Raw genomic sequence first — 15,954 nt, forward strand, 5'->3', positions numbered from 1 at the left:
TATATACACCCATATACACTTTTACAATGAAATTTGTCCTGCCGTTACAAGAAAGTTATCTCCAACAAGCCTACCTTGAGATCTTTTTCATCCTTGAACCGGGCATCTTTACCATTATATTTCACCAGAGCAGGACCTTCATCTACATCTGCTGAAGCTGACTTCTTGGATGACTGTTGATAAGAGGGTGCAATAAGTAAGGTAAGGATTGGTGGTAGGCAGTATTCTAAAGCCCTTACAAGTAGCCATAAAAAAAAGACAAACATGATAAGGCCGCGAAGCCGTGCGGACGCATCTTTAAGTGCTCCGCCTTAGTTACTGAATTAGTTTAGCCACACTTCTTCGCAGTCCTTATTTCTTATCGTATTGTGATGTCGAGGTGGCCTCTCCTATATGCCTGGTGGTTTCTTGAGGTCTCCTCGCCTAAAAGCGTGCTCTATCCTTTAAAATTTGTTCTAACAGAAAGGCTAACAAATGATGATGATGATGATGATGATGGTCTTACTAACGCAATGGCAGAAAAAAGAAGCAGCTGGATTATTGTTAGGGCCAGAAAGGAGAGGTCGTAAGGTGTGGTTCCACTGATTTTGAGCTTTCATTTAAAGTGTATATGACACGAACGTTATTTTTGTCGTTTTTATTCAATAATGTTGCAAACTGACCTATTTTTTAGTCTTCGAAACAGGCGAATTTGCCTTCAAAAATGCCCGCCCTATCACGCAGCCATATTGAAAAGTGTGACGTTGAATGATTTGCAAGAATGTAGAATAACTAACAAGATGGCGGTAAATACGAAGGATTGCCATTGTCGAAAACTTCCCAAAAGCCCACGTTCGGTATATTAAAATTCTAACATGACTTCAAGGCTTTCTGGTCATTTTTCTATATTTGGTTTGGTTTTCTCTGTACTAAGTCTCTTCTGGAAATTGCGAGACAATGCAGCCGCGAACAATTTGCAATTTTGACCCTAAAGCCTCGGAGTTATGTTAGAATTTTAATATATCGAACGTGGGCTATTAGAGTCTTCATTTACTTCCCTATACCTTCGTTACAGTCAGTTACATCGCTTTATTCCGCAAAACACAAAGCAATGACCAGAACAGGAAGCAAGGGCTGATTAAACGAACTGACGTCACATGGCGTCAACATCCTTTCTTAAATCCTGTGCACGTCCCCAGTCTTTGGGACATTTCTTAAGTGGAAAGAGCAGTTTTTGGAACGTCTAAATTCAAGACGCTTTTTTGGAAGACACATTTTTAAAGTTCAGAATAGTTAATCAAACTTATCTATGGACCAAATCAGTTCTTGGGGGAGACAGAGGGATCTGAGTAGGGCTTATTTCCACTTGCCTTGGTTTCTGCAGGCGGTTTGGTTCCAGATTTAGGTTTCCGACTGGTGGTATTACCATCAGAAGGCGCAGATGAGGTGGATGATGCAGCAGCACCTCCAGCTGATGATGTGGATGACGAATCTGCCTGAGCCTTTCCGGCTGCAGGTTTACTAGCTGACTTGCTTGGTCCTTTTGTTGGTTCAGGAAGAGATGCTCTTGCCTTCTCCAGCATCGGCATAATATTAGACTTGGACGCAGGCTGAAATTATGACCGGAGCATTTATTTATTTTAGCATAATGACATTCCAACTCTGACAGCTGAGCCTAATTCAAGAAGACCCACATGGAAGTTACACGCTATTGCCAGTTGGAACATCTTTAATCTTTGTAAGCTCTAACTGCAATTCGCTGTTACAGTGATATGCGTATCCTTGCGCTTTGGGCATCCTCATTCCCAAAACCCTAGTGATATGGGCATCCCGTTCTCGTATTACCTCAGCGATTTTGGTTAGGGTTAGGGTTAGAGTTACAGGGGATGCCCATATCACCAGGGTTTAGGGAACAGGGATGCCCAAAACGCGGGGATGCCCATATCACTGTGGCATCGCTACTTTAGAAACGGAAAGGAAACTGGGCCGAGTTAACTTTCGCACAGACATTTGAGACTGTTACTGGGGACAAGGAAAAAAATTGGCCAATAGCTGACCGGCGCAGCCCCAGTGGCGATCCCAAAAGTCCTTGCGAAAGCTAACTCGGCCCAGTTTCCTTATCGTTTCTATAGTAAGGAATTGATGAGGGGCTGTTCTTGCATAATGCCCGAGTTAAAATATATCATCAACAACGGCCTGTTGTTGTGGCTAATTAGACTTAAGGCGAAATTAAACTTGAGGCAATTGAAGGTCAGGGGTTGTTTCCATCACGTTTGCAAGGAGTGAGTTATGGCCTAAAGAGCTTGCCAAAGAGACAGGCCACCACAATGTTTTGCCTGTCCGGGCTGTGTTGTTTGCGTGGAAAACAAATTAATGCACTTTATTTTAGTGTCAATGTATTTAGCATTAACGTACTAACTGTAGCCTGCGTCGCAGACAGTCTAAATCCCTGATGTCGAGTTCTCTATCTGGGTCTCGAGTGACAAGTCTGGCTGCAAAGGAGGCTAACTAACTGATGACACTATTACTTTCACCGAAGCTTTACGCAAAGAAGAACCTTAAATATGTTACCTTGAGTTTATTAGCCTGTTTGCTCATGGCATCCCAGCCAACATGCTGCATCATCAGAGGTACAACAGCCTGAGCCTTCTTACGCACATCACCGCTGCGATCCTCCAGGCATGAAAACAAAGGTGCAACTAAGGTGACAAGGTCTTTTGGGAGGTTCTTCTCATTTGGTAACTTCTCCTCCAGCCAGCCCAACACCTTTAATATAAAGGACACAAAACGTTTGTGTATCTGTGTTGGTTAACAGCAAAAACCACCCCAGGTATGGTTCCTACTGCCCACACCTAAGCAAACATTTACACTTACTTCTCACTTAAGGCAAAATGTTGGCTTAGGGGAGGGGTAGGTGGGCAGATTCCCAGAAACGTATCACGATCCATCAAGTCTAACCCAAAGTTCAGCCAATTTTTTAAGCACCGTTCTCTTTTTAAGGAAATGTAACTGGAGCTTGTAAACTACCTTAAAGTTTTTTCTTTGGGGTCTGGTTATGTTAACACAAATGATACTTAAAGCAGTCTACAAACGGAAGGTAAATACAGTCGAGGATTGGTCGTTCTGGATTTGGAGATTTATCGTGAATTCCCCTTTGGCCTACCCTTCTAATATTGGCTGAGGAAAAATTGCTTTTCATAACATTTTTTTCAACGATTGCTTTATCAATACAGAACTCATGGTAGTCTTACTATTGGGACTGTGTATATCAGTCAAACAAACAGTAGAATATGGTTCCAACTTTTTAACGAAAGGGACTAAAACTCTGGGTCACAGGTTCTTAATTTGACAAGTAAAATTTTTAGAGAGCTGGCCAGAAACAGTTTTATCACTAACACATATTTTATTCATACCTCTGTTCTTAAATTAGGATTCTCGGTACTGAGGGCACCAAAGATGACTTCTCCTTCAATGAACGATACTAATCCAATTTCCTTGTGCCAAGCATTCAAAGCAGCAATTCCAGCAGCTCTTACAGCATTCTGTGAAATGAGAAAAAAACAAGTTCCTTATTTACTTGAACGGACTCTGCATATGAATAACCACTAAACTAAACAACCCATAAGCAGTGCCGTCACTTAACACTCACTTGTGTGAATTGTATTCTCCTTACCTTAGCATCTGCTAGAGTGCTAAATATACCAGGACCAAGGATCTTTAAGTGTCTGTTGACATTGGGTCCCATGGCAGTCGCTATGGTAGCACAAATGTTTAGACTAATGGTCACCTGGCAAAAAAGGAAAAATAAGTGCAGTGGAAAGGAATTTGTGTCTTTTGTGAGGAGATGGGTCATTATTTTCTTCCCTCCAGGTTTCGAATTTTAATTAATTTCCTCTCATCAACATCTACCAAGTTTTGAACATACTCTCTTGGATAGAATACAAGCGTGTATGTTATGAGACCAAATCTGGAACCTCTGCATAATTCAGCACCTACAATAGAGGCCTCCAAGGGGGCGGGGGTGGGGGATACGCTTTCGTTTTGTCGGTCATTTCTAAGACTGCCTGTTGCTTTGTAGGTTAGGATAAAACGTCACTGTCGGTACAGCATCCCTTTTTGTGATACTCAATATTAGAATGTACGGCAGACATAGCGCCTGAAAAGAATGAATTGTTATTTGCGTGAAACAGACAACAGCCATTTTGTATGTACCCTTTCTCCCATTAGGACCATTCTTTAATAACACCAACATTAGCAAACAATTCAAAGAAAATAACAGAAAATGTTTGGAAATAATGAGGAAAAGAGATTGTTATTTCACTGCCAAAACAGGGAAACTATAAAAGAGCTCACTACTGAAAAAAACTGTCGCTGTCAGAATTCTTTCTTTCTTTTCTGCCGATTGTCGGCGCTTTCTGAGGAGAATATCACCTGTCACCTCCAACCCCCAGAAGGCCTCACAACATAATTCTACGGTCGCTTCCATCTTTATGGGCAATGCTGTAATTATATTGATGGCACCCAATTATGTGCCCCGACTGAAAAGGACATTGTGGGGTGAACGCTTTATCTAAGCCAGAATTTTACAAATCTTTTAAATTTCTGGCCCTAGTTGTTTAATATATAGATATACCAGATAAATCACTATCCAGTGGATAGCGTAATTGGTTTCTCAAATCGTTATAAACTGGATAGTGCTGTCCAGCTTTTGAATAAATGGGGCAAAATTAAGCAAAATCACCACTACAATGACTCTGCTCCAGACGCAATGTTTCTATATCACAATACGGGTATCATTTAACCAAAAGAGCACTGTTTTTTTTTTTTTGTAAGCTTACCAGATTTTTGTTGGAGTCACCCAAACGAGCCTTCAGTGCAGGTGGTAACTCTCCTAACTCTGGTGTGATAAACTTTGCAGCTGACAGAATGTCTATAACCTGGTACACAAAAAGAAATGATTGTAAAAGATTTACTAACTTAAGTCTGCCGATTAAGACATCACTCCTAAGCCAAATATCAGAGAGAATGATCCATATTTCTAGTCAATGTTTTTTTTGCATTTTTCTGCTGCAGACATTTGGGATTCTTTCAAACGTTCTCTTTTCAGAAGTTTTAAACTATAAAAATTATGATCCTGAATTATTCACAGTAGACTTACATCGTATCCCATGGGATATCATTGAACTTGAATCAGACCGGGACAACGCGTGGAATTCTCTTAAGGATTTATTTATGACTGGAGCTGATTGTAATGCTCCGGTAGTCAATCGTCGTGAGCGCGGAAGATCTTTACTGTGGATCACACCTACTATAAAGGACTTGATGAAAAAGCGCGATTATCAACACAAAAGTTACAAAAGGAGCAGTTACAAAAGGTTGCGTATCGCTGTGTCGATGAAACTTCGTAAGGAAAAAGCCAGTTATTATTCAAATCAGCTATGTGAAAAACAGGACTCGTGTAAATTGTGGAAAACTCTGAACGAGCTTTTACCAAACAAGAAGCAACACAAAACTGCGAATGCCCCAGCCTCTGAAAATTTAACGGCAACTAGCTTCAATGAACTTTTCGCGTCAGTTGCTGAGAAACTATGTGGTCATTACAAAAGTAAGAATCTTTGCACCTCGGAGATAGCTAGCGTAGTAAAGGATGATTTAAATCGAGTTGTACAGTGGATGGAAAGTAGCAGGCTTATCCATAATCAGACTAAAACAAAATCAATGCTCTTTGGAAGTTGGCACAATCTTGCCAAATCACCAAATTTTTGTCTACAGTTATACCGAGAGATTTTAAAAAGTCTAGCTATGTGATGTTTTAGATGAGAACCTTTCTTGGAAAGATCACGTCGAGTATATAAGCAGCAAAGTCAGTAGGAGGCTAGGGCTTTTGGCTTTTGTCTCGTATACGATCATGCCTCACGCTGCGAGCCTCTAAACAGGTATACACTTCACTCTTGCAGCCATTATTTCAGAGGGGTGTTGCAAAGAGTTACACCGCCTACAAAACCGCGCAGCTCGAATTATATAACGGACGAACACCTCAAATGACACTTTGTGTGCTAAACTGGTTAAATGCATTCTAGTTTTTAAGTGCTTAAATAATCTAGTACCAAAGTATCTTACACAATATTTTACAAGGAATGCGGAATTGCACGATCGTGCAACTAGGAGAAGTAACGACCTGCACGCACCAAAGCCTAAACGTAACATGAGCAATAAAACTTTTTAAATTGTGTTAAAAGTGCCACGTCTGTAAATAGTTTTAAAATTAAAAAGACGGTGACCGAGTTAGTACTCTATGTTATAATTTTAATTTCTTATCTCTTAGCACACACTTTTTATATTGACCTAGCTAGATTTTTTACAGTATTATTGTTTATTTTAATCTTGTATATGTCTTAGGAATTTTTAAATAGTATCCATTTTTATTTCTCAGGGCCATTATGGATACCAGCCTCGTTGCTGAACGGGCTACCCTGATTAAATAAAGTTACTTACTTACTTACTTACTTACTTACTTACTTGCTTACTAGGCAAATTTTCCTGTTGTTAATTTATTAGAGAGCCCAATTCAAGATAAATAATTTGTGGTCATTCATTTATGTCCTCCACAAAAAATAGCAGTTTTGGCAGAGAAATGTAACAAAAAGTGTGATGCATGCGCACAGTTGTTTTTTTTTTTCTCATAAAACCTATTGTTGATTGACATTATCATTGTCGTCATCACGGATGAGTTTAAACCCTTCTATGAACTTTAGGGGACAGGGCTAAAGCAGAAAGCTAAACTACTTGCGGATGTAGAAAATGACAACAACGGGCCAGAGAAGAATCGCTCAAATCTGTCCATTACTTAAAGTTTGGCAGACTGTTATGAACTAAAGTACTGTAAATGTATCTTACTCTTGATTACCTTCTGCAGTGCTTCCCCTCTAACTTTCCAGTTTTTATCTCCAAGTTCTGTAATCAATGTTGGCTTTATCTGATCACTGAAACAAGCAGATAAACAGCATTATTTAAAATATCTAAATCATACACAGTTAAAAAGTTGATACACAACTTAACCATAAAACTTCACTTTATGTCACTTTATTAAATTCGAGAGAAGCTTAGTTCCTCTACTGTTTGTTAAAATACTGCAATTCTTTTTTTCTACTTTTGACCTTACAGTGGAAAGTACTATTATCTTAGGGGTGGGGCTCTTATTTAAAGATAATGTTAAGTTTTTTTCAGTGTGATTGCTAAGTTACCATGCACATGGGGAAATGGGAAAAGTGGTTAGGGATTCAAGACATTTTGTTACGCTCTCACTATTGTCGATTGTGTTTTTACTAAACAGCTCACGTCTTTACATTTCCAAAATACTAGGCAAAATTCCTGCCAAGGCCCATGTAACAGTGAGCACTCTTATCAATTTTGACCAGCTTTTAGCATTCAAACAAAATACAAAAAACAGATCTTAGTGTTGTTTAAACATTGATTCATGCTGTAGTGCAGATTGTGAAAGTTAAGTGTAGATTGGTAATGTTTGGTGCATATTGCTGTACTTTGGTGCAACTTGGTCCAGATTCGTGCAGTGGGGTATAGATTGGTGCAGTTTGTAGATTGGTAAAGTTTGGTGTACATTGCTGAAGACTGCTATAGTTTGGTGTACATTGGGTGCAGAATAGTGGAGATTGGCAACCTTTGGTGCAATTTGGTGCACATTGGTGAAGTTTGGTGCAACTTGATGCAGATTGATGTAGATTGCTGAAGTTTGCTACAGAATGCTGTAGTTTGGTGCAACGTGGTACACATTGGTGTAGTTTCGTTCAAGTTGGTGCAGATTAGTGTAGTTTAGTGCAACTTGGTACATTTTGGTGCACACTAAAATTTTGGTTCAGAAAGGTGCAGTTTGGTGGAATTTAGTGCAGATTGACACAGTCTGTTGCAGCTTGGTGCAGACTGCTCAGACTGCTTCAACTTGGTGCAAAATGGAACTTTTTAATGCATCCTAACGCAACTTAGTGCAGTTTGGATCAACTTGGTGCAACTTGATGCAGATTGGTACAACTTGGTGCAGATTGGTGTAACTTGGTGAAGTTTGGTGCAACTTCGTTCAGATTGGTGCAGTTTGGTGCAACTTCTTGCACTTTGGTGCAACTTGATGCAGATTGGTGCAACTTGGTTGAGACTGGTGCAACTTGGTGCACTTTGGTGCAGATTGCTGCAAATTGGTGCACTTTGGCGTACCTTGGAGCACTTTGGTGGAGATTGGTGCAACTTGGTTCAGATTGGTGCAACTTGGTGCAGTTTGGTTCAACTTGGTGCAGTTTGGTAAACTTGGTGCAATTTGGTGCAACTTGGTGCAGGTTGGTGCGACTTGGTGCAGATTGGTGCAGTTTGGTACAACATGGTGCAACTTGGTGCAGTTTAGTGCAACTTGGTGTAGATTGGTGCAACTTGGTGCTACTTGGTGCAGTTTGTTGCATATTGGTGCAAGAAGGTGCAGATTGGTGCAACTTGGTGTAGTTTGGTGCAACTTGGTACAGATTGGTGCAACTTGGTGCAGTTTGGTGCAACTTGGTGCAAGTTGGTGCAGTTTTGGTGCAACTTGGTGCAGTTTGGTGCAGATTGGTGCAAATTGGTGCAGTTTAGTGCAACTTGGTGCAGTTTGGTGCAACTTGGTGCAGTTTGGTGCAGATTGGTGCAACTTGGTGCACTTTGGTGCAGATTGGTGCACTTTAGTGCAACTTGGCGCACTTTGGTGCAGATTGGTGTAACTTGGTGCAGTTTGGTGCAGACTGATGCAACTTGGTGCAGTTAGGTCCAACTTGGTGCAGATTGGTGCAAGTTGGTGCAGTTTGGTGCAACTTGGTGCAGATTGGTGCAACTTGGTTCAGTTTGGTGCAACTTGGTGCACTCTGGAGAAATTTGGTGCACTTAGGTGCAACCTGGTGCAGATTGGTGCAACGTGGTGCAGTTTGGTGCAACTTGGTGAAGATTGGTGCAAGTTGGTGCAGTTTGGTGCAACTTGGTACAGATTGGTGGAACTTGGTATAGTTTGGTGCAACTTGGTGCAGCTTGGTGCAACTTGGTGCAGTTTGGTGCAACATGGTGCAACTTGGTGCAACATGGTGTAGTTTGGTGCAGATTGGTGCAACTTAGCACACTTTGGTGCAACTTGGTGCAAATTGGTGCAACTTGGTGCAGTTTGGTGCAACTTGGTGCAAGTTGGTGCAGTTTTGGTGCAACTTGGTGCAGTTTGGTGCAGATTGGTGCAAATTGGTGCAGTTTAGTGCCACTTTGTTGAGATTGGTGCAAGTTGGTGCAGTTTGGTGCAACTTGGTGCAGATTGGTGGAACTTGGTACAGTTTGGTGCAACTTGGTGCAGGTTGGTGCAACTTGGTGCAGTTTGGTGCAACATGGTGCAACATGGTGTAGTTTGGTGCAGATTGGTGCAACTTGGTACACTTTGGTGCAACTTGGTGCAGTTTGGTGCAGATTGGTGCAGTTTGGTGCAGATTGGTGCACTTTGGTGCAACTTGGCGCATTTTGGTGCAGATTGGTGTAACTTGGTGCATTTTGGTGCAACTTGGTGCAGACTGATACAACTTGGTGCAGTTTGGTGCAACTTGGTGGAGATTGGTGAGAGTTGGTGCAGTTTGGTGCAACTTGGTGCAGATTGGTGGAACTTGGTACAGTTTGGTGCAACTTGGTTCAGTTTGGTGCAGTTTCGTGCAGATTGGTGCGGTTTGGTGCAACGTGGTGCAGTTTGGTTTAACTTGGTACAGTTTGGTGCAACTTGGTGTAGATTGGTGCAACTTGGTGCTACTTGGTGCAGTTTGTTGCATATTGGTGCAAGAAGGTGCAGATTGGTGCAACCTTGTGTAGTTTGGTGCAACTTGGTACAGATTGGTGCAACTTGGTGCAGTTTGGTGCAACTTGGTGTAGATTGGTGCAACTTGGTGCAACACTCTGCAGTTTGGTGCAGATTGGTGCAACTTGGTAAACTTTGGTGCAACTTGGTTTAACTTGGTGCAATTTTGGTGCAATTTGGTGAAGTGTGGTGCAGATTGGTGCAACTTGGTGCAGTTTGGTGCAACTTGGTACACTTTGGTGCAACTTGGTGCAGTTTGGTGCAACTTGGTGCAACATGGTGTAGTTTGGTGCAGATTGGTGCAACTTGGCACACTTTGGTGCAACTTGGTGCAAATTGGTGCAACTTGGTGCAGTTTGGTGCAAGTTGGTGCAGTTTTGGTGCAACTTGGTGCAGTTTGGTGCAGTTTTGGTGCAAATTGGTGCAGTTTAGTGCCACTTTGTTGAGATTGGTGCAAGTTGGTGCAGTTTGGTGCAACTTCGTGCAGATTGGTGCCACTTGCTGCAGATTGGTGCAACTTAGTAAACTTTGGTGCAACTTGGTTCAACTTGGTGCAGTTTTGGTGCAATTTGGTGAAGTTTGGTGCAGATTGATGCAACTTGGTGCAGATTGGTGGAACTTGGTACAGTTTGGTGCAACTTGGTGCAGGTTGGTTCCACTTGGTGCAGTTTGGTGCAACATGGTGTAGTTTGGTGCAGATTGGTGCAACTTGGTGCAGATTGGTGCAGTTTCGTGCAAGTTGGTGCAAGTTGGTGCAGTTTTGGTGCAACTTGGTGCAGTTTGGTGCAGATTGGTGCAACTTGGTGCAGTTTAGTGCAACTTGGTGCACTTTCGTGCAGATTGGTGCACTTTGGTGCAACTTGGCGCATTTTTGTGCAGATTGGTGTAACTTGGTGCAGTTTGGTGCAACTTGGTGCAGACTGATGCAACTTGGTGCAGTTCGGTGCAACTTGGTGGAGATTGGTGCAAGTTGGTGCATTTTGGTGCAACTTGGTGCAGATTGGTGGAACTTGGTACAGTTTGGTGCAACTTGGTGCAGTTTGGTGCAGTTTCGTGCAGATTGGTGCGGTCTGGTGCAACGTGGTGCAGTTTGGTTTAACTTGGTGCAGTTTGGTGCAACTTGGTGTAGATTGCTGCAATTTGGTGCTACTTGGTGCAGTTTGTTGCATATTGGTGCAAGAAGGTGCCGATTGGTGCAATTTGGTGTAGTTTGGTGCAACTTGGTACAGATTGGTGCAACTTGGTGCAGTTTGGTGCAACTTGGTGTAGATTGGTGCAACTTGGTGCAACACTGTGCAGTTTGGTGCAGATTGGTGCCACTTGCTGCAGATTGGTGCAACTTGGTAAACTTTGGTGCAACTTGGTTCAACATGGTGCAGTTTTGGTGCAATTTGGTGAAGTTTGGTGCAGATTGGTGCAACTTGGTGCAGTTTAGTGCAACTTGGTACACTTTGGTGCAACTTGGTGCAACATGGTGTAGTTTGGTGCAGATTTGTGCAACTTGGCACACTTTGGTGCAACTTGATGCAAATTGGTGCAACTTGGTGCAGTTTGGTGCAACTTGGTTCAAGTTGGTGCAGTTTTGGTGCAACTTGGTGCAGTTTGGTGCAGTTTTGGTGCAAATTGGTGCAGTTTAGTGCCACTTTGTTGAGATTGGTGCAAGTTGGTGCAGTTTGGTGCAACTTTGTGCAGATTGGTGCCACTTGCTGCAGATTGGTGCAACTTAGTAAACTTTGGTGCAACTTGGTTCAACTTGGTGTAGTTTTGGTGCAATTTGGTGAAGTTTGGTGCAGATTGATGCAACTTGGTGCAGATTGGTGGAACTTGGTACAGTTTGGTGCAACTTGGTGCAGGTTGGTGCCACTTGGTGCAGTTTGGTGCAACATGGTGCAATTTGGTGCAACATGGTGTAGTTTGGTGCAACTTGGTACACTTTGGTGCAACTTGGTGCAGTTTGGTGCAACTTGGTGCAAGTTGGTGCAGTTTTGGTGCAACTTGGTGCAGTTTGGTGCAGATTGGTGCAAATTGGTGCAGTTTAGTGCAACTTGGTGCAGTTTGGTGCAACTTGGTGCACTTTGGTGCAGATTGGTGCACTTTGGTGCAACTTGGCGCATTTTTGTGCAGATTGGTGTAACTTGGTGCAGTTTGGTGCAACTTGGTGCAGACTGATGCAACTTGGTGCAGTTTGGTGCAACTTGGTGGAGATTGGTGCAAGTTGGTGCAGTTTGGTGCAACTTGGTGCAGATTGGTGGAACTTGGTACAGTTTGGTGCAACTTGGTTCAGTTTGGTGCAGTTTCGTGCAGATTGGTGAGGTTTGGTGCAACGTGGTGCAGTTTGGTTTAACTTAGTGCAGTTTGGTGCAACTTGGTGTAGATTGGTGCAACTTGGTGCTACTTGGTGCAGTTTGTTGCATAATGGTGCAAGAAGGTGCAGATTGGTGCAACTTGGTGTAGTTTGGTGCAACTTGGTACAGATTGGTGCAACTTGGTGCAGTTTGGTGCAACTTGGTGTAGATTGGTGCAACTTGGTGCAACACTGTGCAGTTTGGTGCAGATTGGTGCCACTTGCTGCAGATTGGTGCAACTTGGTAAACTGTGGTGCAACTTGGTTCAACTTGGTGCAGTTTTGGTGCAACTTGGTGAAGTTTGGTGCAGATTGGTGCGACTTGGTGCAGTTTAGTGCAACTTGGTACACTTTGGTGCAACTTGGTGCACTTTGGTGCAGTTTGGTGCAACTTGGTGCAGTTGGTGCAACTTGGTGCAGTTTGGTGCAGCTTGGTGAAATTTGGTGCACTTTGGTGGAACCTGGTGCAGATTGGTGCAAGTTGGTGCAGTTTGGTGCAACTTGGTGCAGATTGGTGAAACTTGGTACAGTTTGGTGCAACTTGGTGCAGTTTGGTGGAGATTGGTGCAGTTTCGTGCAACTTGGTGCAGTTTGGTGCAACTTGGTGCAATTTGTTACATATTGGTTCAACGAGGTGCAGATTGGTGCAACTTGGTGTAGTTTAGTGCAGCTTGGTGTAGATTGGTGCAACATGGTGCAGTTTGGTGCAACTTGGTGCAGATTGGTGCATTCTGACGCAACTTGGTGGAGTTTGGTGCAATTTTTTGCGGGTTGGTGCAACTTGGTTCATTCTGGTGCAGTTTGGCGCATTCTGGTGAATCGTGGTGCAGTTTGGTTCAACTGGGTGCAGTTTGGTGCAACTCTGTGCAGATTGGTGCAACTTGGTCCACATTGACCAGTGTAGATTGGGGAAATGGGACAAGTGGTCAGGGATTCAATACATTTTCTGATGCTTTCACTATGGTCTATTGTGTCTTTACTACGTAGCTCACATCTTTACATTTTTTAAATAGTAGGCAAAATTCCAGCCGTGGCCCTTAATGATTGTGAGTCCTCTTATCAACTGTGACCAGATTTTAGCATTCAAACAAAATAACAAAACAAAAAGATCTTGGTGTTGTTTGCGCTTTAATTCATGCTGTAGTTAGACAAACAATTGTACAACCGTACCTTATATCATTCCTAGGAACAAGATCAGCTAAGTTGACAGCTGGGGTAGCATCATCCTCAGCCCCTCCCCCACCCTCCTCTGCACCATCTTCTTCATCACCACCATCTCCTCCCTTGGGTGCCACACCAAGGGTTGGTGCTGGGGGCTTCTCTCCCTTTACCTATAAAGTGTGTAAAATACAAGCAAGACAAATTTGAAGAAAAGGGACCTGGACACTAAATAAAGTGTACAATAAGAGAATTAAAGGAGCTTGATCACCCTATTTACTTGACAGAAACTTAAAGGGCTACAGGGTTCACACAAAAAATTGCAGCCATTTTTTAGGACTTTTCATGAACTTTTCAAGGACCACATTTGATTTTGAAGGAACACCTACCAGGAATGTAATTTCACAGATTGTACAAAAAATGCACATTCCAATTCCATTCTAACAGGACTTCAAGGCTGGAACAGTACAGTTCGCTCCACCAACTTCTCTACATTTTTAGTACACTTGTCTTAAATTGAGAGTTAATTAATGCATAAAACCAAAAACTCGTTATGTAAATCAACATTTAAGTTATCTCAGTTATGAGTTATATTCTGTCTAGGCAGAATATAAGTGTTCTGTTATGAAAGACTTGCATTGGCTACCAGTTTAAATTGGTTGTATACACATGCAAAGCTTCACATGGTAGTGCTTCCACATATATTCATCAATTAATTAGACTTAAGCCACAGTCAAATAAAAACCTGCGATAAAATACAAAACACTTACTGCTTGATCTGCCCAACAAGACCAAGAAGACAACAGGAGACAGGGCGTTCTTTGCAGCCGCGCCGACCCTGTGGAACGCCCTTCCAGACGAGTTGAGAGCTTTGGGCAGTCTCAAAACTTTTATGGCACGGTTAAAAACTCATTATTTTGAACTAGCTTTTAGCTTATAATCCAGAAAAGCTGTAATTTTTTATCCATTTCATTGTAATATTATAAGCATTATAATAAGCAACGTAAAGCACATTAGATCATATACCCATGTATTTTGCGCTATATTAATAATAAAGTTATGTTATGTTACGTTTGGCAACCAAAAAGCATTAAAAAGCACTTTTCAGGCTACTACATTCAGAGTTGAAGAAAATTCAAGGACTTGTACAGAAATTTAAGGACTTTGCAACGGAAAATGGAATTCAAGGACTTCCCCTAAAATTCAAGTACTTTTGAAGACTGTGCAAACCCTGAATTGGCAGGCATTTTAATTGTTCACCCGTTCCACAGTGCATCATTGTCTTAAAGACTCCTGAAGACTTAAATTGAAAGTGAAATTGTTTTTAAAATGTAGCGAAGTCAGACCAAGAAGAAAATGAAGAAGACTGCTCCGTTGTGTAAATAGCTGGCACTCGCGTAATGTTTTGGCGTGCTTTGTCAGAGTCAAATGAACACTGTGCCCTCTCCTGGACAGAGGTAAATTGTCGCTGTGACGTAAGCTTTGAGCGTGTGTTGATTAGGTCACGTCTAACTGCTTGGTCATACTCATCAAGAAAAAGAAAACTTTGATGGAAAAAGTTTAAAATCAAGCACTTCGAGAACAGTTTTGGTGAAATCTGAGACTCAAGAAGCATAGAAGGCAATTTGACAGCAATTTTGGCGAGTTTGGACCACTTTTATGGGATTTATGGAGCTTTGAGCTGGAAAGTTCGGCTTCAGTCCCCAGCCTTCCCTTATTTCTTATTGTTAGTACAACTCAAAATCTTAAACGTCCATAAAACTGCTTCCAAATGGCTCAAGAAGTGAAGAGACAGTAAAAAAACAAAACAAAAACACAAGGTGTCATTTTTATTTCTATTTTTGTTAAAAAATGGAATTTAGAACGTGTTTTGTTTATTTTTATATATTCTCTTATAAATTCAAAGTCCCAACAAACTTCCACAGAGTTTGGGCTACCTGAGGTACCAGCTGCATCATTATGCTCCAAAGAAAATGGACTTTGGAAAAAGAGACACTTCACCTGGATGTGTCCACAAAAATAAATGTAAAAATGTGTCCATAGCATTAAAAATAATAATATTAAGTTAGAGTACTTTCCATTTGTCAGAACTGACCAGACAGACCATTCTCATCATAATGAGAATTTTACTTTTAATGAAGACTATCCAGCCAGATCATTCAAATCCTAAATACTATGCACGAAGGAGATGGTTTTTCAAAAAAATTCTCTTTGAAAAAGTCTATTTCATGGTCAAGATGACTGGTCCGGCTGGCCAGTTCTGACTTTTGGAAAGCGCCCTTGAACTTCAGTCATCTAGCACACAGAATGCCCACCTTTTCAAACTCAGCATCAATTTGTTGCAGCAGTGCAGGCTTTTCTTCCTCGAAGAATACTCTTAAAGTTGCTCCCACATACATGTACATAGTTCCAAGCAATGAAATGGCAGCAGTTCTGACAGCCTGATAAATATATGAAGGGTAAGCCCAGTGCAAAGGATACATATAAGCATGTCTAATAACTTTTCATGATCCATTTTTTGATGACACTATGTGTTTGTTACATCCAAATAAAGTGAAGTGACAAGGCTATTTCATTTCCGCAGTCCAAGGCTGGGATATACAGCACTGTAACTAAATTA

General features: G+C 41.8%; 1 protein-coding gene across 2 annotated transcripts in view; it reads right to left on the reverse strand.

Moving 5' to 3' along the window:
- LOC140940087 (cytoskeleton-associated protein 5-like) overlaps nt 1–15,954 on the reverse strand; it is a 55,333-nt gene that overhangs the window by 18,248 nt on the left and 21,131 nt on the right. For both annotated transcript variants that reach the window (XM_073388975.1, XM_073388974.1), the window contains 9 exons: nt 15,650–15,775; nt 13,347–13,507; nt 6,887–6,962; nt 4,818–4,916; nt 3,653–3,766; nt 3,393–3,521; nt 2,551–2,745; nt 1,350–1,589; nt 75–173 (listed from right to left, as the gene is read on the reverse strand). In XM_073388975.1, the coding sequence (XP_073245076.1) occupies nt 75–173; nt 1,350–1,589; nt 2,551–2,745; nt 3,393–3,521; nt 3,653–3,766; nt 4,818–4,916; nt 6,887–6,962; nt 13,347–13,507; nt 15,650–15,775 (1,239 nt within the window). The remainder of the gene's footprint in view (nt 1–74; nt 174–1,349; nt 1,590–2,550; nt 2,746–3,392; nt 3,522–3,652; nt 3,767–4,817; nt 4,917–6,886; nt 6,963–13,346; nt 13,508–15,649; nt 15,776–15,954) is intronic.

The sequence above is a fragment of the Porites lutea genome, chromosome 6 (genome assembly GCF_958299795.1).
Source record: "Porites lutea chromosome 6, jaPorLute2.1, whole genome shotgun sequence".
Taxonomy (NCBI): Eukaryota; Metazoa; Cnidaria; class Anthozoa; order Scleractinia; family Poritidae; genus Porites; species Porites lutea.